Raw genomic sequence first — 24,932 nt, 5'->3', positions numbered from 1 at the left:
CTAACAGAGAACAATTCAACATGTCACTGTTGATCTTCATGTCAATGAAATATTTGTATTACTTTCATCATAATTCATGTTTAACTCATTATGTAGACCAGCGTATCATGCAGATAAATCAACTACGGAGGAATTGGAGCTGTATGGCTAATCCCTTGGGTGAAGAAATGGCTCTACTAAAGTCCACGTTGTTCTGCTCAGACGAGCACAAAGTGCAAATGGGAACCAATAATTCTCAATGACCAGGCAGTTTCATCATGTCTCTTTAATGTAAATAGGCACTGGGTTATCTGAAACAAAATTACTTTGGCATTCATACATGGTCAATTGGCACATGATTGCACGAGTACGACCTGTGCAGCCCAGAGCTTGAGGAGATGCAAAATTCCATAAAAGCAGTAAAAAAAAATAAGCTCAGAGAGTCCGTGTTCAATAAAATCAAACCTACATATAAAGCCATCAGGTCAATAGGGACATAAGGGTGTATCCCATGCACCGTTTGCAGTTTGTTGGAGCTTAGCTGGCATTTAATGTCAATCCCCTGAAGTTAGTGAATATAGGGGAGCAGCACACACCGACAGGTACAAGTTATTCCGCCGACTGACACTAATTAGCAAGTGCGGGAGTAATGGGAGAGCAGAAGTCTCTCTCTGGCTGAGAGACAGTGAAGGCAACTGAGGCAGGGTCATCTCTGTAAGTGTCTCTCTTCTTATTAGACAGGAGATCTCTGGCACACGCCCCATCACAACCCATGCAGAGTGATGTCAGCGACAGTGAAAGGATCCTGTCACATCCAGTCGGTGTCAAACAAGAGCTCCTCTTTTGCATACCGCGCTCAACTGCGATCACTCACTGACGAAGCCCCTCTATTGACAGGAAAGAGGAGGGAGGGCGATAGGAAATAATGGCACATGATGTGTTTATGTTGTTTTGATGGAAGCTCGAGGGAAAGTCTTAGAAAGAAGATGATGGACTCATCTTCCGCTCAGCGAGGCTTTGACATTCTGTAGGGGGGGGGGGGGGGGGGGGGTGCTGGAAATAGTCTCCAGGTTGATGGATAGGTGGAGTGGGATTATACGAGCCACACTCATCTCCTACCCGCTGCCTGGCCCCGACTCCTGAAAATAAAAGAGAGACACACACAAAAAAAATAAACACAATGTGTATCATGTCAGGATGTGCACCTTGGGAGAGGTTATTAGCGCTGAAAAATAATGAAACTCTGCCGGCTGATCACAATAAGAGATAAGCCAATAACTAAAACAAGCAGGGGGAAGAATGCACCTCACACACATCTGATAATGCTCGACTGGATTGTCATCCATATGAAGACAGAATCTGCTGTTTTATGTTAGGAAAAGTGAAGAAAACCATAGAAACGACGCTGCAGTTTGTGCGTCATTCCAGAAACATCCACACGACCAGGAAGTTGTGTTTCCAAAGATTCGACAACCTTCATCTCGTCGCTCTGCTCTCTGTATCACAAGCAAACTTCTAATGCCTCTCCTCACTCGTAGCCCCCATGGACCACCCCACTGCTCGAGCACAGCCAAAGAAATTGTTCTCACTGCATCATTAAACAGTTTGAATTAACTCGGGTGGAATTTAATTATGTCACACATGAAGCTCTCCTACTTGAAGCCTTCAAAGGCAGAATAGCTGTCTGTATGCTCGGAGCTTCGGCTTTTTAGATACATTATTCAAGTCAGTCAGCCATATCTGCAGGCAACTGGACTTCGAAATGAAAACAGTGGACTCAGGATGGATCTTTTAATTCCTGTTTCCTGCTGAGATATCCAACATAAATACCCTGAGAGGGGCGAATAATCTCTGCCTCACATCAGTGGGAATTCTGCTCACGCTCTGTGTTTCATTAAGACCTCAGCTGTACTGGATAAACCTGTCAGGAATTTATGTTGGATTTAGATATAGCAAGAACTCAGATGGCTTTTGACTGTGCACATTCAGTGTTTGAAGCGCTGAGCGTGTCTGTCCTAATATTTCATCATAGGAAAACCAAAATAGTTCTGTTGGGGATCAGCTTCTCCTGCCTCCTAATTGACGCTCATTATCATCCCTTTTATTACATTTCACACATGACAGCGTGCTGTGATGTGGATACATCCTAAATGTGACCCGTGAATCTCTAAAAATACCAAACTCAAACGAAAAAAAAAAAAGTAATGGAACCTTGTCACTTGTTTGGAATCTTTTAAGGCTGCAGCGCTAACATGAGATTATCTGTGGCACAGAACAGCTGCACATTGTCTCGCTTACTGTATGTTCTTTTCATGTCAGAGGGTAACTCAGAATCAGAACCATTGGCAACTGTCCATACTAACACCCTGATGATTTTTTTATATAGCGTATATTCCACTGTCTGGATTACTTAGAATTTATCTCTGACCAGAGTAGGTTCACTGTATTTTGTACATTTGATATGAACTGTTTCATTCAGTTTTTGTTCTTCTCCATTGGTTTTTGTTTCTTGTCTTGTGCTCTGTTAAATGTCTGTTTTTGTCAGTGAACTGGACATTTCTGTCCTCAACGATCCAAAACAAGAGGACACATCTCGATGGATTATTACTTATGAAGAATCTCGACAATAACTCAGTCTGCAAACTCCTCCATCACACCAAAGTCACTCAATGACAGCCAATGACATCATGTCAAAATACACTTTCATGAAGGAAAAAATAGAAACAAGGATCTACAATATAATCCAGTGAAACCATATTGTGTGTTTATACAACTTAAATGAATTCAAATAAGTTACTGTATACTATTTGTTGTATGACCTTGTCCAGAGGTCGTAGGAACATCCATCGCACAATGTTCATCTCACTGTAACAAAAACACCCTGGAGACATTTTTTAATGGTTTTTTTTGGGGGGGGGGGGGGATTTTGAACACGGGATATGTAAAAGTTCACTCAAACTTTAGTGTTAAACGTAATGGCTTCGCTCTGTCCCTCTGAGAATCCAAAGCAGCGACGTCAAGGCTGAACCGTTGATCCATTCCAACACCTGAGACCCGAGCTGATGGACAGATTCATTTACAGCAGGTTCACGAGATTGAACACTAATTTACTCGGGCTATGGGAGATTGTTCACGTGAAAGATACAGCGGAACAGTGGATTTAATCTAATGAACCGTAGTAAATCCACACTGTGCCTCTTTTTCTCCTCATTTACATTGAAATGGAAGTCCAATCTTACATTTCTCCCCGTCTGTAACCCCCTCTTCTTCTTTTTTTATTCCTTCTGTGCTGGTAGAAAGTCGAAATAACTAAACTGCAGGCCTGCTTCTTTTTGACACAGCAAAACAAAAAAACCCCCCAAAAAAATCAACGTTAGAATCAGAGACAAACAGCATGGTAGAATTAACATTCATGTTTGGGAATAACCTTGGAGAAGTATTCAGGATAATGAGAGAGTAGCTAAACCTTGGTGACACTTTGAGATCATCACCAAATGATCAAAAACACCAACAGTTTTTTTCTGTGCAAGGACTGATAATTATAGAGTAGAATGTATACTGCGCACAGTGGACACACAGATCTTTTCTGAATGCATTTATTACACTGGATAGACAGTAATGGGCTGCATCGGACATATGATCCCTTGGGAATCACAGGACACAAAATGGTGGGTTGTGGGATATATTTAAAGAGCACTTAGTATCATCAGCGTGGGGAGAAATGGAAGAGGCTGTTATTATAAGGCGTAACCATGCGTGTAAATACATAACCTTCAAGTTAACTGTGTGTAAGTGTGCTGCAAAGTAGGTTAAGTATTTTATTGTCCTTCTCCCCCCCCCCCTTCAAAAAAAAAAAAAAAAAAAAAAAAGGATGAAAGTTGTCAATATTGGAGCGTTGGCTCCTGGGACAGAGGAGCTGTTGCTTCATGTTTCCAGTATTTGTGCTCAACTCAGTGAAGATATTCCAACATTCATTCCAATACTGAGACGAAGTATCGGCCTGTAATAAGAATGCCTTCAGTGTCTATATGATACAAAAATATACATACTACTTAGTGGTGTAAATACTGCTAGCTGTTATCCTCCTTGTCCTGACTTGCCATCACTTCATTGCACTATTTTAATTTTTATGACAACTGATACAGAACTGCAGAACTTACCCAACATTGCAGTGCAGGCCTGCACCGTTACAACTCCAAAGCTATCGTAAGCTTGGCCTACTGGCTCCAGTTCAGAATGAAAACGTTAGCTTTAAATGTTGATCTTAAGGCTAACACACTTCATGAGAATACATGCATTTTAAATGATCAGACAGACCGTTTCCAAAAGAGAAAACAGACTTTTCTGCTGGAGGTCGTCACCTGCAGAAGTGACAGTTCACATCGGGGCACGTCATCGCACAATGATCACTGTGAATTGTCCCATAATGCAGCAGCTCTTGCTACAGGCCACTCCACTTCGTCCTAATAATTCTCAGCCATGAGTGAGGTGTCTGACAGGACCTGCACTGACCTCTGTTGTTCCAGAGCAACCACATACGTCACACTCTTAAAATCCTACACCTCTCTCAGTTCTTCTTCTATAGTAGAGCTACACAACCCCTGCCCTCTCTCCAAAAGCATCCTGCAGCCCCCCTGGTGTTAATTATAGGACTTTTCCCCCTGGAGCCTGGGCGGGATGTGGAGATGCATTAATCTTGATTCTCCACTTCAGTCTAAAGGATCGTTTGAAGAGACTCCTGGTGTAAACCCTGAAGGCGAGGTGACTCGGTCTCAGGAGGGAGGGTGGGGAGAAGAGAGAGTCACAGTTTATTCCGCGCTCACACTGGGACGTCGGCCATTTCAAAAGGCAAGTCAACCATTTATCCTCCGCCACTTATCTTCTAAGTAAGTTCGTCTGGATGAATATTAAGAGTCATGGGAGGTCATCCCTCCTGAGCGACTGTCTTCCACCTGCGCTGGTGACTGATGCAGCATGAAGGTGACTGTCACCCCACACGCTGAACTGTGCAAAGTGAAGCAATGGCTGTAGGACTGTGACATTTTAACGTCAACGATTTTACCTCCAGCTTCAATCCATTGCACACTTTCGGCATGCACAAAGGTCATTGATGTGTTTAGCTGTGAGCCTTACGACCCAAAACCACATCAGCGGTCCACTGACCATATTCAGAGGCATTTTACTCACAAAGCTGTGAGGGATAAACAGTGGGCTGATTACACAAGTCCTTTTAATGATGTCCGACTCAAAGCAATGACACCAGATTATTATTATTATTCGTGACTGACAGGTTGGATATTCACTCACGCACTGCCGACGTGCTGCATAGACATAAAACACATTCTTTTGCTATAGTCCGAAGAGAAAACATTCCAAAGTCAGTTTGAAAGTGTTGTCATCGTTTCAATGCACCTTATTTTGAATGATTTGCTCTGCATGTTTGATTTAAATTCTCCATAACTCATAACTCAGTAAATCTGCTGCAGAGGAAAAAATAAATAAAATAAGACTGAAGCAGCCTTCAGCATAAATCAGTGCACAGGTTCCTCTTCCTCAGTTTGCACATGGCAAGCTTCTCCTGCAGTTTTGCAACATGTGCACACTTCAGAAAGCTACACATAAAAGCCACCAGTCCTCATTCGATAGTAGACATGTTTAGCATATTGTCATCACAGTGGGGGGGGGGGGACCTTTCAGTATTTACATTCGAGCCATCTGTAAGTTTCCCGACACAGAACATATTCTCTTTGATATCTATTCCTTTGAGAACAATAGGCTGGGATCCATTTAAAAGGGCTGGCTCCTCCTGCCACCAAAACCCATAATATGCACATCGATGGAGGCTGGGAAATGAAGAACTCCAATTTGGAAGAGTTTCTTTATTGTCATTTAGCTAAAACAGTAAAAGACAATGAGTCAAATTTGACGAGCGTTCAGAGGAGTGTTTTGTTTCTTTGTACATGTCGGGCAGGTTGGGATACTCACAGTGACTCACTGAGTGATAGATGTTAAGGGGATCAAACATGTTTTGACAAACGTAATGGCCTGGCGACTTCATACCTCCATTTACTTGGAACAAATTACAAAAAGAGGCAGACACATCTGGCTGTAGATATTCTCCCTCATGTGTTTGTGGAGGATTTTGACAACAATTTGCTGTTCGGATTTGTTGTTTGTGTCTTTTAATGTCGAATCATGTATTTTTCTATTTGTACGTTTAGCTACTTGTTGTCTGTGTGAAACTCTCCAAATGGTGTTTCCTGTCTTTGTCCAGACACTCTTGAAAAAGATTTTTATTTTATATCTCAAATATTTTTTTTTTCTTGGTTAAATACTATAAAGTTTAAATCAAAATACAAAGCCAATGGGGTACCTGTGTCTACATGTATTCAATATCTCACAGCATCAGGGATTGGCAACTGAGTCAGTGAAGCCATCTTGCTTTGTTTATCCACTTCCATTACTTCATCATCCTCTGGTGCAAAGCGCCTCAGAGATAATGTTGATTTTTATTACTGTGTTGATGAGTTGTATCAAAGAAAGTTGTCATTTTATTTCACCTTATTAAGTCCCTTCTGATGGAGCTTTTTCCTCATCTTTACATTTATTGCATATTTTAGAATGATAATGTCCTGGTTGTCTGAGTTTCTGTATGTACATGCGTTATTGCGTTTGTGTGTGATTTTCCAGCATCACCACATCACTGATCTTATACTCATCTGCATTATGAGCACTCTATGGTCGTTAATTGAGCCCAGAGGCAGTTGGTTTGAATGAAGGCTCCTGTGCTTTTCTGGCAAAAACAGGAGAAAAGGAGCTCTCTGGAGAAGGCAGCTCTCTGTCGAGAGGCAAACAGAGCAGAACTCCTGCCGTGTTCATTAGCTGTCATTGATCAGTGATTCAGTTGCTGTGCAACTCCTACCGCAGCACACGCAGTACCAGTTTTGTGTCCTAAAAAATTAATATAGAGGTAGGGAAGTGGAGCCAGCACAGCATTTTCCTCGTTCTATTTTATTTTTCAAAGCACAATTTTGATGTGACTGGATGTTGGCCAAGGTTTTCAACAGTATGCAGGGATTGCTACGCAGCACACTTGTCCATTCCACACTTTTCCGATATCAATAAGAGCTACTATATTCGGTTATTGGCTTCCCTTAGAGGCTATCATTGCTGCAGTCTATTCCATCACTGGAGATGTACTGTAGAATGAGGCTGCGACTTATAAGAATGCTGATAAATGCCAGAGACAAAAACATAAATAATGCAGATATCAGAGATACTGGACACCTCCCTGGAGAGAGTCCAACGTAAGGGTCCTGTCTGGTATTATCAGTGTCTGCTGGGCCTCGCCGCCTCCCCCCCCCCCCCCCCCCCCCCCCCCCCACACCTCCTCTGTCTCTTCTAGTGCTTCACAAAGCTTCCCACAAGATCTCCAAAAACTCTGATAGGATCATCAGAGCAAACCCCTGCCTGGTACACTTGGCAGGCTTTTAAAATAGACCAGTATTCTCCCTTCAAATTCCACTCTATTTTACCCCCTTTTATCTCTCCTTTCATGTAACTCATGAAACCGTGACAGTAAACCCAAAACTATTACTGTGAAAAAAGGTGTAACAATGGGATATATTCTGAGAGTGACAGACCACAGTTGAAGTGAATGTATAGTGGGATATTATATAAGTATTTCACTGCTGAGCTGAGGGTGCTGGCGAAGGGCCATTATGTGGCAGTAATTGCACTTAAAGGGCTAATCTGTTATCAAAATGTAATCTGCACTCGTTGGAATTCATCAGAGGTCTTTCAGCACACAGAACAGAACCATCCATGCGGCTCTTTATTTCACTCAGTCTTCTTTGTGCTCTTCAGGTTAGACTTGAATATTCATTCATTCCTCATTTGCACACATCGCTTCTCGTTAGGACAAAAGTTCTGCAAAATGCACTTCCTTATTGGTCCCTTCAAACACACAAAAGAACAAAAAGATGTTCAATCACTGCAGATTATGACCACGGGTCTAGCAGCGCAGTGCACATTTTTACTTTCAAATTGAAAGGTTTCTCTAGACAGTGTTCCTTTTAGGGGAATTATCTTTTCTTTTTTTTTTTTTTTAGGTCAGATGAGTCCGTTTAGAGATGGGATGCATTAACTCCTGTGCCCAAAGAACAATAACCCTGAGATTCTGCATTTCTATTTAAGTGTTGCCTGAACCAGCATTATTCAAACACGGTGGTTATGCAACTGTCTCAAGGAAACTTCAAAAGATGATAAATTAATAAAAAAAAAAAAAAACTGACTCATTCTTCTGAAACATAATATCTTATGATAGCCTTCAGATGAGACATTTTCTTTCAAGGCTAAATTATGCACAAAGGGAACAAAGATTGTAGACTGTTACTCACATTTATGACAGGACTCTTTAACCAGGAGCTAAAAACTCTTCATGTTCAGAATGAAAAGTCCAACCGACAGTGTCTCATGAGGTGAGGATTAACAAACTTAGATTAACAAGTGCATTTAGAAAACGCGTTTGATTCCAGGTGCACACTTTGACTTACTCTACAGCCCACACTTTCCCAAACTACTAAGTGATCTTCATTATCAGTTTAAGGTATGATCACACGCACGCAGGCAAATACTGTAACAGTAGTGAGAACACTCAACAAAGTATTGAAGGTGCTGCAGATACCCATTTACTATGATATTTGGACTTGACTGCTAGTAATCAGCCGCCCCCCCCCAAATAAAGGGCTGAAGTCACGAATGAATACATGTATCGATAAGGCCCATGTTTATGAAAACAAAGTGCCTCCGGTCTGTAAAAAGCTTAATTAAACGCAGAGCTCGACTTTATTAGATAAGATATGCTGCACTCTGCATAAACGCATTAATCGATGGCAAAACTGCCACACAAATATTAGAATAATTGATCCAGGATGATTCAGCAGCAGAGAGGTCTGGGGGCTTGCAGGATATTACTTAGCGTTAACAATCTCGGTGAAGGTCAGTGGATACTACGGTAATGACAAATGTCCTCGCTTTGACTCCTCCTTGGCCAGACTTTTATTTTGGCTAGTTACAGGAAATGACTTTGTGCACCTTTCATCATCTTCTACTCAGTCTGCATGCAGCGGCTTTACGGCAATGACCAATCAGGGTGTAATAAAAGCAAGCTGTAACTGTCCAACCTTGTAATAAAAAGTATTCACGCAACTGACATCGAACTGCTGGTTATTACAGCAAGAGTTAAGAGTGCAGTGAGGAACAGATAAAGTGTGGGCCCATAGTCTCTACTTAACGTGAGATTAGATATCAGTGAACTGTGACTCATAGACTGTGATGGGGTCGTTTTTTTCCCCCTCTACCTTCTTCCTATAGCTGTGTGTACATGCTGTACACACAGGCATAACACATACACACAACATCAAATCTGTTCACCTTCCGAGACTCTATCAACTCTTTACGTGTGTGGGGAATTCTTGCGCAGGAAATAATCGCCACATTTATAAAGCATGCTATCTGTCTCTTTCCAACAAAAGACAGACCAGCTGCGCCATCCTGTTATCACTCCAGCACCACAGGGACTTTAAATCTTCAATATCTGACAAATCAAAATTGATGGAGTGGATCTAAAACATCTCCTAAAATATATCAGCATCAAATATCAAAGCATCTATGTCAAAAGAAAAAGAAGAAACAAACCTTAGAGAGAGAGAAAAAAAAAAGAGAAAAAAAAAGGTTTAAAGCAGAAACATTTCCTCTGATCATAACTCCCAAAAATAGTGCCAAGCCTTTGGGCTTTCCTGGTCCATGAGCTTGGTCCAGGAAGGGATAAAGCACCTGACACAGACTAGCTATGGTTGAGTGAACATGAGGCCAGTGTGGGATTGTCCCATTCCTTTCCCCAAGGGCCACCGCCTGCACCCTGGCCCCCATCAAGATCGGAAATGCTCGCCTGTCTGCCACTGTATTACTGCTGCTGCTCTTAGTCTAGGTCAGTGTGCTGTTAAAGTGGAGTCACCACAACAAAATGCACACAGCCATAAGTGGGAAAACACACACCTCTAGTCTATACATCCTGTCTTCGGAATACTAGTATCCCAACATGTAAACAAAGTCGAGAGAAGCTGTTTTCATAATGCACCAAAAAAACCCAAAAAAACAAGAGTGAGTGATTATCCTTGAAAACACATTTAACGACAGATGGCCTGAAAACAGTATGAATAGTTAAAGTACATGTGTCGTAGTATACAGTTTCAAAATCCTGAATCCAAAGAGGCATCTGAATGTTTTTTTGTTTTTTTTTGTGTGTCTGGAAAAGTTCAGCTTTAAAGCAGCCAAAAGAGTTTGGACTGGCCAGCCGACATCAGCCAGGACTTACTCGCGAGTGAGCCAATCCAAACAGCAACAAATTGGCTCACCTTTCCATTTTCTTGTACCCAGCAGGAGGTAACAGGCAGCAGGCTGCAGTAGTGCAGGGTATATCTTCTCTGCTATTCCAGAGACGCTCCAAGCTGTGGTTTACTGCTTATTCTTTAATGACTTTATGACTACCGATGATGGTCCTCCCTGTCTGGTCACGCCGTATCCCATATTACACATCCACATGAGCTACAGTAGAATCCGGCTACTACTCTTTTTGACCGTTTTTTTCAGTTCTTTTACTTTTGGCCTCTTGTTCATCTGGATCCTCCACCGATTCAAATCATTCCAATATTGCCCTTCCAGTAGAATTATAACAAAATACACGCAACGTTCTATTGATTTTGGTTATATTACGTTTCCCCAAAATTCCCCCCGAAAACCAATAAATGTCTGTAAATGCATAAGAAAACAAGCAACATAAATTGGCTCATTTTAAATCTCATCTTCCCGTCACCTCCTCCTTCTCCTGTGGTGGCAAAGGAGCTGTCCGTGGTACCTAAAAACTCGGAGGAGGACTCTTTCTTTATTATCAGCATGTATTTTTCGTAGATGTGTATATTGGTGAGTGTCAAACCACACTTGAAATATGCAATTGTTTTGTGGCTAAATCCTAAAGCTGGGCCATTTTTAACCAGTACTCCTTCTGATCGTTTACATTTATTTGTGGCATTTGAAATGGTGTTTTCCGATCAGAAAAATCAGAGACAGTCTTTTTCTCCTCCACTGCACGCTACTTTCTAATAAGTTGTATTTAAATGTACATATAATATTCATGACTGGCCAGGCATCCACAGAAAGCAGTGACATAATGCCTTCATGTAGCAGAAGGATGCTTTACACCTTACGAAGGTAGGCTCTCATTGTAGCACCAGAATGGACTGATGCTGCAGCTCATCATGAGCCAAAGTTAGCAGATTGAAAACGTCCTGAGGATGGCAGTGACTATCCATAGTGTGTACAACAGACACATCTAAAATGTGTACCACTACATGTGTACCATTAATCTGAGGCTTACAGCAGGGCGTGACATTTATGTTTGCATGCCAGATAAGATGCAATACATTTGTCGGAGCAGACTGTGACCCTGTGATTCCTAAAATCAAAATGCTGAGCCTTCTCGTACTCCTGTCGATCTGCTGATTTAATGCAGCCCAGCCTCATTACAGCAGCACTTACCCAGAGCCTCTAGAGACACTGTGTCCTCCAGAGCATTACTGCTGAAGGCATAAGGTAGCAGTGATAAGAGGGGGAAAAAAAAAATGTGACACCTGAGCGACACATTTATACACAGGTGTATGTAAAGGCACAGAAAAAAAGTGGACACACTCACCTTGAATCTCTTGGCCTTAGCTTTTCAGCAGTGTCATGGCTGGAAAAGAAAAGAAAGAAAAGAATGATTATTTAAAGCTGTTTGAGAGATACAACTGCTGTAAAGTGGGCATCATGTCAGCGTCAATATAACTTTCATGTGTATTGTGTCATGGAAAAGCATCATTACAGCCTTGGTTGTTGTTATCCCTTCGCCTCCTCCTCCTCTGCTCTCTGTGCACCAACCTTGCCATGGCTAACAGGAAGCAGAGGGCACAGCGCTTTATTTAATTAGTCACAGCAGCTAAGTGCTCATGTGGAACCAAACAGGGGAGGCAGATTGGGGTAGTGAGATGGATAGGCACTCTCCCACCGGGCCTTGGCTGTGCTGTCAGAGGAGCGGAGATTACATGACAGAGGGGGGAAAAGGGGGGGGGGGGGGCTAAGATGGCAGGAGGATGTAAATGGTGTCCGTACAGACAGATTCATCCCAAGAAAAAGGATTGCATTCTCTTGTGAACCCCTCTGCGCCCCTCTTCCCTCTCCAAGCCACTCTATATACTGTTTTTTTTTTATTTATTTTTTTTACTTTGTGTCAGTTTAGTTGAGCAAACCAGGCAGCAGTGGGACTGGCATATTGTTGTGTGAGGCACTCAGTGGTTTGACTGTTTTTATTTACGCTGACAACACTCATTATTCCAAATGATTTAGGGGAAGCTATTTGCCTTCCATCTCGCCTGACAATGATCACAGACCAGTAGATAACCTCTGAGTGGTTGCACAAGCGTCTCAGTTTGCAGCGCGTCCAAATAAAATCCACTAAAAGTGCCTCTTTTTAATATGTTTGATTTCCTCATCTTAAAAGAAGAAAGACAGGAGAGATCAGACACAGGAAAGCTCCATTTTGTTCATGATTACAGAATTCTGCATTATGCAAAATCTGTATGATTCATGTGTAAAGGGGTTTATAATGTAATTTCTATTATTACACATTCAATCTTAATTGGCCTTCAACAGCAAAATCTGTGTTCATCCTTAGAGAAAACTCAGTATACATGTAGTTTACAGTGTGCTGCAGAAACAGCAAGGAACATGAGTGCGGTGGTTGACTAATGTGTTTGCAGCTACTAAGCAATGTTGTGCAGGGAGCTCTTTTAATTAGCCCTCTTGAAGTTGTCCTGTGACCCACATCTAATAATGAAGGCAACATGAATGTTCTATTTACATATCTTTAGTCAGTAATGTGTGACCGCTGGGAGAGCCCAGTGGCTGAGTATGTGATGCCAGTGAAAAAGGGAGGGCATGTCAAGCAGAGGCGCCTCAGGCTGTTTTCCAAGGCCCACTCAATCTGAACTTGCAGCAATGTGGAGTGGTATGTAAGTGACCCGCAGGTCTGTCAAACTGGGTTATTTTTAAGTATGCTGCATGCAACTTTTCTTAATAAGGCCTGGTCTGGTGATGCCATGTATTTCAAGAAGTCAATTCAGAGGAGTTTTTCTTCAGCGTTGCTTTACAGCTTAACTACTTGGAATACTGTTTACAGTATTTTGGCTTATTCTGACCTCTACTGTATGTAAACAAAGTAACCAGAAAAACAAATCAAAAACTTACATTTCAATTAAACAAATAGAATTTGCATTGATTTCCGAACATGTTGGGTAATTATCTTTACTCAAAACACATTTTGCAGAGAAGGTTATGTAATACATCATCAACGGTTAAGGCTTATAGTTAAGATATCTTCTTGACAACACGACCATTTGGAGATCATCAAATAAGACCTGTTTGTATGAATATTGTTGCATAGCGCCATTAAATGGACAAAAACTCCACAAAACGCTTTCCTAGTGTTTGCACATGATCATTTCACAGTTGGCCTTTAAGGAATTTGACACAATTGCAGATAACTAGTCACAACTAAAAACCAAACACAAATGTCCTTTTGTTCATCGTTTTTCTAATCATGATCCATAATCACTATATCATACACAGTTTTGCAAATGCCGTGAAATAAATATGTTACTTTATCTACCTACATAACTTAATTCATGGTCTTTACAAACGTCACACTTCAAGTCCCACGAGAGACACCAGGTGAGTATTCTGTTCCTCTCTTGCATAAAGGGGTTTTATTTTTCATTGCTGTGTGAATAACTCAATAGAAGAGACAGAGGGGGGATATAATAAGCACAGAGGTGACTTTGACTCTGGTACAGCTGTCCTTGTTTCTGTCTGTCTGCTCAGGAGTCACCTTTATCTGGCGAGCTTCTTAAAATCAACACAACAGCAACAGAAGGTGAAGCGCTCCGAGGCGTGTGGCTTTAATATGATTTTTGCAACTGTCATCTATCTTTCAGTGCGGGCCTTGGCACTAAGGAGTCATAAGAAGGAGAAGGGTGTGGCTTTCTTCTGCCAGCAGACTTATAATGAAGCTCATTTCCTGACTTTCCACCTTCACAGGACCTCGCCTCAGCTACAGAGGGTTAATAAAACCGTTTTTCGCATGGAGCTTCTTCTTCAGAGGGCGTACTAAATTGTTATTTCCAACAATTCTTTGTCTATGAAAGAACTGGGTCACTGACTAACACTCTCTTCCAGTGCCTTGTTGCTAAGGCCCTGACTCCTTAGAGTCCAGAGGATTTAGGGAGACAGGGGCTAGTGCACACAAACTAAAGCCAGCTTCTGACAGGAGGAGCTGCACTTGCGTGACTGCAGCCCCCTCTAAACAGCACATCATGCTCAGATTACTGAACACATTTCAGGGAGGAGGTGGGGAGGTGAGGGATGAAGCCAGCAAGACGCATGCACACTGCACCTCTCAAAATGTGAATGTAGATTAGTGTATCAAAGTGCTTCTTTCAGTGTGCGTGTCCCTTCGCCCTTCAGTGCAGCGTGTGCGTGTGTGTGTGTGTGTGTGTGTACGCGCACGTGTGTGTGAAGGGGCTGCAGCAAAATTTGAGCCAAATTTGAGCTGTGCTGTTTGTTAAACATGATTTGCCTCTGCTGTAAAGGCAACAAAAGGGATTCAACCCCATCGCAAATGAATGGGCCCAGGTCCCTAGTTATCACTGGTTATTGTTCGGATCAGGCTGGCTATGAAAGGAGAGGCGCGCTCTCCTTTGGACAGCTCATTAAGATAACACACAAACGTGGCTCCCCATCATCCTGGGTTTATTAAAGTGAGGCTCATTTCAGCTCCATTGTCTCATACAGGAACCTCTGCCTTTGTCAGCGCAATTGGAGCCAGATGGCAAAACAAAGCTGCCAGTCTGGAGTGCCGACAGAGTGATCTCAGAAGGCAGGGCCATTAAGTTGACTTCACCAGCTTCACCGCCCACGACGTCCACCTGGATCATCCAGGTGCGTGGACGCCGACAAGAGACGGCGAGAGGCTGCGAGTTGTTGTGTAGTCGTGTCACTAGAGCCCATAGTCTCCCTGAGATCTGTTCTACTTCTCCCTTTAGCTACAGCTGAACTATGAAGACTCCCTAGATGTGGCTGACCCCCCGCTCCTGGCTGCACATAATTCTCTGAAACATTCATGAGCGAGGCATTAGAGAGAAAGGGAAAAAAAAAAAAAAAAAAAAGTCGTTGTCCCCCCTCACTTAGAGAGTCTCCGTCACCTCTCAGCTTATTAAAATCACATGGTATTAACTTTGCCGTTCACAGGAAGGCTAAATAATTCAATCAGACTAAAGAAGGAGTCAAATGAATAACTCTAATGACATTAACGCTTGAGGGAGAACTGCTCAGGTTTGTGAGGGGAAGGCGCTGAGGCTGGGCAGGCAGCAGAAGAAAGCTTGCTCGGCTTGCTGATGGGGAAATTAATTCTGGTCTCATAAGGTCACGCTTAGCAAAATATCACATAACTCTCATCACAGAAATAGAATTGCACATAGAAGTATAAGTTCTGGTCCATCCGCATTACTGAAAAGCATAAAGGGAGTCTCGAGCAAAACCTAGAACTTCTTTTAAATGTTAATATTAAATCTCATGAATAACTTAAGATTTTTATTAAAAAGGCATTTGGAAATAGTTTGACATTTTAAATGATGCTTAATTTCTACTTGTGCAGAGTTAGATAAGACTTTAGATACAAATCTGCTGTCTCTTCTGTACATCTAAAGCTAACGATCCAGCAGCCTGTTAGCTTAGCGAGCCACGAAGACTGAAAAACAAAACAAACAGCTCACTGGGCTCCTCTTGAGGAAACTAAATCTGCCTATCAGGACCGCTGTGCAGCTCATGAGCGAACAAATGACTTGAATCTATTGCTCATTTAATTATTGCAAACAAAAACTGAGGAGTACAATATGCTAACATTACTGGACAACTTTGTCACTATGTGTACCTGAAATCTCATCTTGCAGAAGGCAACCATGAGAGACTGCTTTGGCAGCACTTTGTTAGCTTAATGCCAACTATGAATTGTTAACATGCTAACAGTGAATGAATAAGTGAGCATGTTCGACATCAGGATGTTTGCTGTTAGCTTTTAGCTCGAGGCACCACTCGACTTTAGTGCAGCCCCCTCAAAGCCCCTCGCAGGCTGTAGACTCGTGTTCGTCTTTATTTCCTCGTTTAAAATGCTTGGCTTTGAACACTGTGAAATGTCTCTTTGCTGAGGGGCAAATTTTAGCAAAAATGATATCGAGGTCCTGGTGGGTATTGTCTTTGTTCATTGGTTGAAACTAGTCACATTTAAGAGAGGAGTGTCTTGTAGAACCCAGTGTAGCATTAAATGGAGGAAGGGCTGTCACGGTTGATTTCTGCCCATTTCGCTGTATTTTTCATCATAAGAAACTCAAGCGGCTTGTTCCAGGTGACAATATGCATGACACATTTCAGCAAAATCAATCCGTCTTGGTAAACAGCATCATTGGAGTGCAGGACACGGCAGCACTGTTGTTGGCATTTTGTGAAACTTGGAAATCGAGGGACTTGTTACCATTAAATTTACAGACAAGATAGTTTTCACTGTTATCGCTGTAGCTTTGGGGGAATGTGTAATGTAAAACAGCTTGTTGGCATTGCTAAATTAGCGGGCTTGTCGCCCTCTCTCCGCCTCAGACACTTACACACTCACAGAAAAAAAAAAAAAAAAGGAGGGGAAGAGATATGCCACAGGGTTGCTGTGTTGAATGGATTTGGTGCCTGGAGCTGGTCTCATTTCTGACGTGCACTCGTGCTTCATCAGCATTCTCTCCCACCTCAGCAAATAAACGAAACATTGGGTTACTTGTTTTGCTGGGTCTCTGCCATGATGCCACCTGAATACGGTAACTGTTTTTACTGGAAACTTTTCCCTTTAGTATGAAAATAAAACATCTGTGTAAAAAGAGATTTTGCAGGTATTTAATACTAACTGCCCTTTTCATCATGCCCACTTCAGCTCCACTTATTTTTCTTCGTCTTCAGTGAAAACATTAAACAGTCAAATAACTTTATATTACTTACACCGTAAATGTTCAATTTAAGGTGACCGAACCACTATGAAACACAGACTATATTTTAATCCTAGATTTGAGTAAATTTGTGAACTTGTGGATTTCCAAATGCTGCTCTTTCACTGCTAACTGAAACAGACAGCGAGTCCCTGATGCACGCAGCGGCTGAGGCTTGACCAGGTGTGGATTGGCTGACCTGTCTTTGACTCCTCTTCTTCCAGCTCCTTAGCCTCTTCAGCTGTGGGAAGACAGAAGAGTCATTATCAGTGGGAGCCACAGCATAAAAAGCAAGGCACACAATGTAGTCACTTCATCGCAAGCCTATGGTGAGCTGATCCTTCACAGCTCAAAGGACAAGCTGTGTTGAGAGCGAGCGCTATAAGACGAGGGAAAGCAACACAATGGTTCCTCCGCCAAGTCTCACATACACACATACACACACACACACACACACACACACACACATATACTGTATATAAATATATATATATCAACACACAGAGCTGTACCCACCCTTTAACCTCTCATCCAGCCCCTTTCACAAAGACAGTAATCACATTAGGCTTTAGCTGCTGGCTTTCTGAAAACCTACTGTCAACAGAGTTAGAGCGGCGACCGGTGAAGTCTGTCACAGTCACATACACACGTGGCATGCATGTGCGCGCACACACACACACACACACACACACACACACACACACACACACACACACACACACACACACACACACACACACACACACACACACACACACACACACACACACACACACACACAGGCTAAAAATAGCACTGAGACACGGTATCCAAGTGGCTGATATTAATTCTACGACACCAATGCCTCCCCCTCAATTATGCCTGAGACTCTCTATTCAGTGTCTCATATGTGAGATTAAACTGATAATGAACAGAATTAAATGTCAACGCCACACAATTCTTTTACTCATATTCCTGTGTGCTTTCTTTTTTTTTTTCTTCTTCTTCACTTGTTTTTGACAGCAGCAGTTTGCAGATTCAACCCACATTCATATGCATACGTCTTATACGTTTATTGGATATGAGGTGATATCACACAGTTCATCAAATTAAATATTAGTGTAGTAATCATAGTGAATGCACCTGCATAAGTCATTGCATTGATTCAGTCATACAGCTACAGGGTTCTTTTTTCCCCTGACCTGCTATAAGTGTGAACACTTTGAAAGTTAAAAATCCGCAAAACACCTCCGAAAAAGGAAGAAAATACTCCTTCTTCACATCATAAAAAAAAAAAAATAGTGGTGTATCATCCCCATAGAAGAGTGAGCCTGTTTTCTTTTCTCCGTTTCACTCCATACCTCCAAATGGACCAACAGTATCACCACTGTGGCAGAGTCTAAAGACCTCAGGGGGGAAAGAGAACGAGGCTCATTTAAAGGCACCTTAAAGTCAGGCTGAAGACGAGGGCATCCACAGGACAGGGAGTGAGAACTGCTGCCCTTGTACATTCAGAGTGTTACAATTTTATGCCCATGTTGGCTGCATCCCAAATGTGTGTGTGTGTGTGTGGGGGGGGAGTGTGGTTATGGCTCAAGTGCAAAAGCTGGACAAACCACATGAAAGATGAGAGTCAGGGGACAGAAGCCGCTACTCAGTGAAGCCAGAGGAGTGTTACTGTTTCTCATCATCCTCCCTTTCTGGCTCTTCGTTTCCCCTACACAGAAGAGGTGCAAGATGGCTGCTGATTGTTGTTTTTTTCAAACACTGCTGTGTCTTAATGAGTGCAGGCAAAAGCAAAAGATTCAGGTAAGTTCACCTATGGTTCTATAAATACAATGATGAGGGGGGGGGGGGCTTATCAATTTATGTATGCAACCTCAAACACCACAACCTTCTCTTTTAATCCTTTGTGCATAATACAACATCAAGCTTAATGACTGCCGTATTTGTGCTGATTTAATTCACTCTCTTTCCCTTTAAAAATAAACTCTGGATGGTAGAAAAAAAAAGCTAATTTCAAAAGGAAAACATTAGGAACAGATTTATGCCGCCAATATTTTGATCTTGGATTTTACAGTTGGCTGATATATACCAGTGATCGCTAAAAAGACTTGGAGTGAAATAAATCTATTTGTCTGATTTTCTTTCTTTCTTTTTTTTTTGTGAGTCACATGCACACAAAGACGATTAATCACAGTAAACTAATGGGTAAGCCCTCTTGAAACACGTGCGCCACTGGGGTAAAGCCCCTTGGGGAAACACTGCTTCCCTCATGACTTTCATCCATCACACAGGGGAGATCCGTCTCATGTCACCGACACATGATCTGCGAGCATAGGTGTGATTAAATCACATGCTTATCTGAATGTAAAATGAGCTTTGTTGCCCTGAATAGGTCAGGCATATATACACACATATATATATATATATATATATTTTTTTTTAAATAAGATACATAGTCAAGCAAGTGTAGAGACAAAAAGAGGGATGAGAGAAAAACAAAAACACATCAAGGAGAATATTCTGCCATTTCTGGTGCTGAGACAACACTGCCCCTGGAATTGATGCTGCACTCGCGACTGCTATACCACAACCTGCTCTTCTCCGTTACACTACACATTTGGTCCTCCACATACATTATGACAGGGAAGAAAAATGGCTTTCCTCGCTTCTCCACTTTTACTGACCCTTGGACCCTTCGCTACCAAGACACAGTGAAGTGAAAGTCCACTTCAATCTGAGCATACCAGGGAACGCCATTAAAAGATAAGACAGCCACAATTAAGTTGCACTTCCCTGCTCTCTGCCCTCCCCACAGCCGTGGATGTGTGTGTGGAAAAATCTTCTTTTTTTTTTTTTGTAAGCCGTATCCACATCTGTATTCATACAATATCACTCTATCAGGAGTACAGGGGTCTGCATGATATGTGAATAACTCAGCGTCCCCCCCCCACCCACACACACTCTCCTGGTTCGTGCTTGGAAACATCAGTGACTGAAGAAGCATTGCTAGCAGCGGAGAGAATGAGACTCAACATTTCAATAAAGCAGACAGTGGATGACCAAATAATCAGACCAGTCTTTGGTGTTGGAGCTGCAGGCAGCAAATGCAACTCCTCATCCACCCGAATGAACAAAAAGGGCCCCACAACCCGAGGAGCATTTTGCCCACGGGAAGGACTCCATTATATTTTTCTCTTTCCATTTCATTTGATTTCATATGTTCCATGGAGCTATTTACTCTATCCTCTGAGTCTGTGTCACTTCCATATTTATTTTCAAACCTCTGGGCCCTGGTGCAGACACTGGCTGACCTTTATTTAAATGTCTCCTCCACTCTGAGCGGATCTCATTACAGCAGAGCTGGTGGCTCTGCACTACTGTATCTATCTCATTTCAAAACTTTTTCTCTTTGCACTTGCGGCGATCCTTGGCTATTCCGCAACGCTAATTACTGGACCCAAGTAATGATGTTCTTCTTTGCCAAAGATATGTGTCCCACCATCCGAGATCCTGCCTATACGCATTAAGCAGAACTCCCTCTGGATTCTCAGAGTTCCTTGAGCAGTTAACATCTCATCACTGCTTTCTGCTCTATCTCTCTCTCTCTCTCTCACTCACTCACTCACTCTCGCAGTGCCTCCCAAATGATCGAGGCAACACTTCGCAATTATGCATATCATTTACTGGCCTGCTATCTGAAGAGTTTAAGGAGTCATTCTGCATTTTAATGAAGGCTCTGAGAAGGGTTGAAAGGAGAATGATAGGTTAGCATCCATTATTCAGCAAGCCGTTGAACCGAGTACGCAATAGGCCAACACAGTCCACTGGAAAAAAAAACTAACTGAAAACTAGTCCATTTCTTTATCTTTTAATGCAAATACTAGAGGCACAACATGCCCAGAACATGCTTTTATCTAATCACAAGGATTGTACATGGATGCTTATCAAAGTCAAACTTATCACCAACCGAACTGTACTACTTCACAGAGCATACACTGCTTTATTTCCCCTTCTACCCACCTTCCCTCCTGGCTTCCTCGCAGCTCTCCTTGATCTTCCTGCGGCAGACGGCGGCCAGGGCAATGAGCAGTACCAGCAGACACACTGCCAGGCCAATAGTTACCCACAGAGCGACCGGGGGGAACGTGATGTTCTGACCTGAAGCAAAGGGCAGAGGGAAAAAAGAGGGGGGGGGGGGGGGGGGGGCAGAGCAGGGAGAGTCTCATTATTCACTCTTACTGTGCTAAAATAAGACCACAACTGTCACTGCTGCATCCATCACCATTATTTTGCAATTTGACAAATTTGCTGACAGAGTAGGTTGTCATAAAAAAAAATATAAAAAAATACAGAATTACCCTGACAGCAGAACTGCTAAAGCACAACATGATGACATCGATGATGATTATTGCCATCATCATCCCTGTCATCATTTGGGTATCATCGCTGTATCAGGTTTGACTTTCAGAAATAGCGGGACAGTGTTCTGACAACGCAGAAATAAGCTGCCAATGAGTTGTTTTATGTGCACGGGGTAAGAGCTTCTTTACCAGTGTCCAATTAAGACTCTTGAGTCTTTCAATTGAGTCCAGATGGCACATAGCTTACCAGACGCACAAGACTGTGTTGTCGTTTCACTCAAACAGCATTGGCACAGCATTAAGAGGATCCTGATGCTAACTATCCCACCCCCTGCAATCTGCTACACATTGCTCAGATCTACCATGTTTGGATATCATCTGATATTCTATACCTACTTTATGTTTGCTATATCATTACCAACTTGAAGGGGGAATTAACTGTTCATACTAAGTGCTATATATTCCAAATAGGAACCTATGTAAAACAACATGTGCAGTACTTCTGCATACAACTAAGATTTTTTTCAGACACCGGAGACAATTAAGACACAAACAAATGATTCGAGACTATCTTGGCAAAGTGCAAACTGATGAGGAAAATAAGAACTGGTCAGCAGCATAAAAAAAGAAAGGATATCAGAGACACAGACCAAATTTCCCTGGGGTTTTCGAAGTGAACAGAGGGAGGAGAAATGAAAATAGCCCAGCTGCTAAATAGCTGTGAGCCTGGCTGTAGCACAAACAGGCCTCCTTCAGAGAGTGTCCGCTCTGGGCAGATAATGAAAAAAAAAAAAAGACTGAAAGATGACTGGCATCGAAAAGAGGAAATGATGAAGCATCTGTAAGGACTTGGCATCGGCTATGAAGACAGGCAGACAGCCTATAACATAGTCCAGCCAGGATGGAGGGCAAATAGAGGCGTCCTTTTGGATGGGATGAATTCTCAGATGGAAATCCAGTCCACGTGATTGGAGAAACAAATGTACCTGATTGTCCTACGAAAAACAGTTAATGAAAGGACATGGTCCGACAAAGAGCGTGGGAGGAGGTTGGACGTGAACTCGGCAAAGACATAAATGGCAATTAACAAAAAACTAAAAAAAACAAAACAGTTGAGCCTTTATTTTTCTGTGGTTTAAGCAATGTGTGTTCGGTTTTGCATGGCTCCCATCGTGTAAAGTGTTAATTTATCTGTTGGTTTACAGACTATTTCTACTACAAACTGACAAATATAAACACATATTGAATTTCAACTGGAGAGACATTCATGGTTCCAAGGGTTTGATGTTGAGATGACAACACCAATTCGGGTATACTCATCATTTACTGGACAGATTGTTACACAACTTGGTAGACATTCATGTCTGGTGGTACTTCACATATTTCACATCGCCTCCTCTTAACGTCAAAAACTGGATTGGACCAAAAAATGTCATTTTTTGTGGACAAGCCTAAGAACACCTACCAGCAACATCGTACCTGCTTAATAACAGCATGTAAGCATTGTCAAGGTGAGAATGTTAGCATTGTGGAATTAACACAGCGAGAGAGAGAGAGAGAGAGAGAGAGAGAGAGAGATGGAGGAGTGAGATGAGAGATAGGTGAACGGGCAGCTCTACAGGGGCCCTAGCTGTTAGTTGCCTGAACTTCATCTGATTGCATCTCAAAATACTGTGAGAGCATGACCGTCCATCTTATCAGTAAAATATACTCATGCCGAGGGAGAATGCGTTGTTTTTTTTAACTTTTTTATGATAAATTCAGACTTTAAATAGTCACATTACTATGCGATAGCGATACATATTGTGCTGCCCTTCAAAGTAAAATCCCACAGTAGATACTTTGGCATGTTACTGCTAAAGTATCTTTGTGTTCCTTCATTACACTATTGCTTGATATTTCTGTTAGAGGTTCAAATTAATCACCGCTTCCGCTCTATGAAGGTTTATTCTCTGATGGGCCCACTGCCCAACAGAAATGTAGTTTTGCTTAATATTTCCTTTAATATAATAATAATATACAGTAGGGGCATACAGTAGGGGCGAATTTATACTAACACGCATAGTAAACATATATGAACATTACTTTATTTAATGTTTGGAATACAATTATATAGTCACCATATCTTCAATATTTGTATAGAAATCATTTTTCAAGAGCACCTCTCCACACAAAAGGCAATACAAAGACACTCTGGTGCTGCTGTTGAGGAGCAGAATAAACAACCAAATGTCACAGAGAAAGGATAAAATCTGGAAAGTCAATCTTGTCATTTTGATGAAGCTGTGTATGCCTCCCTCGGCTAGTCATGACGGATGGCTCTGTGGCTTGCTGTCCACCGAGCCCTTCACTCTGTTATGTTTAAAGAATGACCATCTGAGAGCCACTACATGCCAGCAGTGGAACCACAAACACATATATGAGGGAGAAATAATCATACATGAGCTGTTCACATCTCTTGAAGTCAGAAAAGTAATGAATGTGTCTTCTTTGTGCAGGTAAAGACGACAGCATCGTCTTTGTTTCCATTCTCTGTTTATCCCCACGCCTTCCCACCACACTCTCCCTCCCTCAAGGCAGACTGATAAAGACAAATGCCATAGTCGGCTATCATTGCTACACCGGGGCCCAAAGGGCTGCAGGATCATATTTTTCTTTTTCTCTTGTTTGATGATGTGATTTTGTTTTCTTCAGAAATAGATTTGTCTCTAATGGCTCTGTTTACCTATCCTCCCTTTCCCCCCCCATTCCCTATTCCCTCAGTGCAAGGGTATGGATGGAGTGCTTTGGGCTGCACTGTCACATTACCCAGAGTCTGCACTCTATTGAACTGTACCAAACAGGCCAAACTTCACTTGGCTTTTTGAGACACTGTGAATATTTGCCACACATTAAAAAACACCAAAACACTGTGAAGTATATCTATAATGAGCTGATGTAAAATAATCAAGGCCTGAATATTATCTTCTTATAACTTCATGTAAGCCTAGCTTTTGCTACCGTCAGCATTTAATCTTGCTTAATGACTAAACATAAAGCACGTGTGAGAGTATGTACCATGTGCAGAGTACATTAACTGACATTAAATAAAACGTAGATATGTTCATATTGCTATGAAATCAACTACCATCTTAAAGCCTCGAGTCAGGATGCATTTTTTGGCACATGTAAGCATAAAGTTAACACATAGTCAAGAATGTAGGGTAACTCACGATACCATACCAAATGCAATAAATGCCCCACACACAGCCAATCTGCAATAATCAAAGAAATAAGACAATCAGATATGATACATCATGGTATCCGATTAACTGAAGACTTTAAAGTGTCTTTAGAAAGCTTGAGTGAAGGGTTAATGTGTTTATTCACTGCATATTGTCATCAGTCTCACCTCTTAACATTCAACATCTCTGTTCGACAGTTATCCCAGTTT

At 42.0% G+C, this 24,932-nt stretch overlaps 1 protein-coding gene across 1 annotated transcript in view; it reads right to left on the bottom strand.

Moving 5' to 3' along the window:
- Nucleotides 1-250: 250 nt before the first annotated feature.
- Nucleotides 251-24,932, bottom strand: part of cd276 (CD276 molecule) — a 64,549-nt gene continuing 39,867 nt past the window's right edge. The window contains exons 5-8 of the mRNA XM_079338782.1: nt 21,159-21,296; nt 17,353-17,394; nt 11,732-11,770; nt 251-1,118 (exon numbers count right to left, since the gene is read on the bottom strand). Coding sequence (XP_079194908.1) covers nt 11,748-11,770; nt 17,353-17,394; nt 21,159-21,296 — 203 coding nt within the window. The 3' untranslated portion in view covers nt 251-1,118; nt 11,732-11,747. The remainder of the gene's footprint in view (nt 1,119-11,731; nt 11,771-17,352; nt 17,395-21,158; nt 21,297-24,932) is intronic.

The sequence above is a fragment of the Symphodus melops genome (genome assembly GCF_947650265.1).
Source record: "Symphodus melops genome assembly, chromosome: 3".
NCBI lineage: Eukaryota > Metazoa > Chordata > Actinopteri > Labriformes > Labridae > Symphodus > Symphodus melops.
This window is presented reverse-complemented; position numbering and strand designations above follow the sequence as displayed.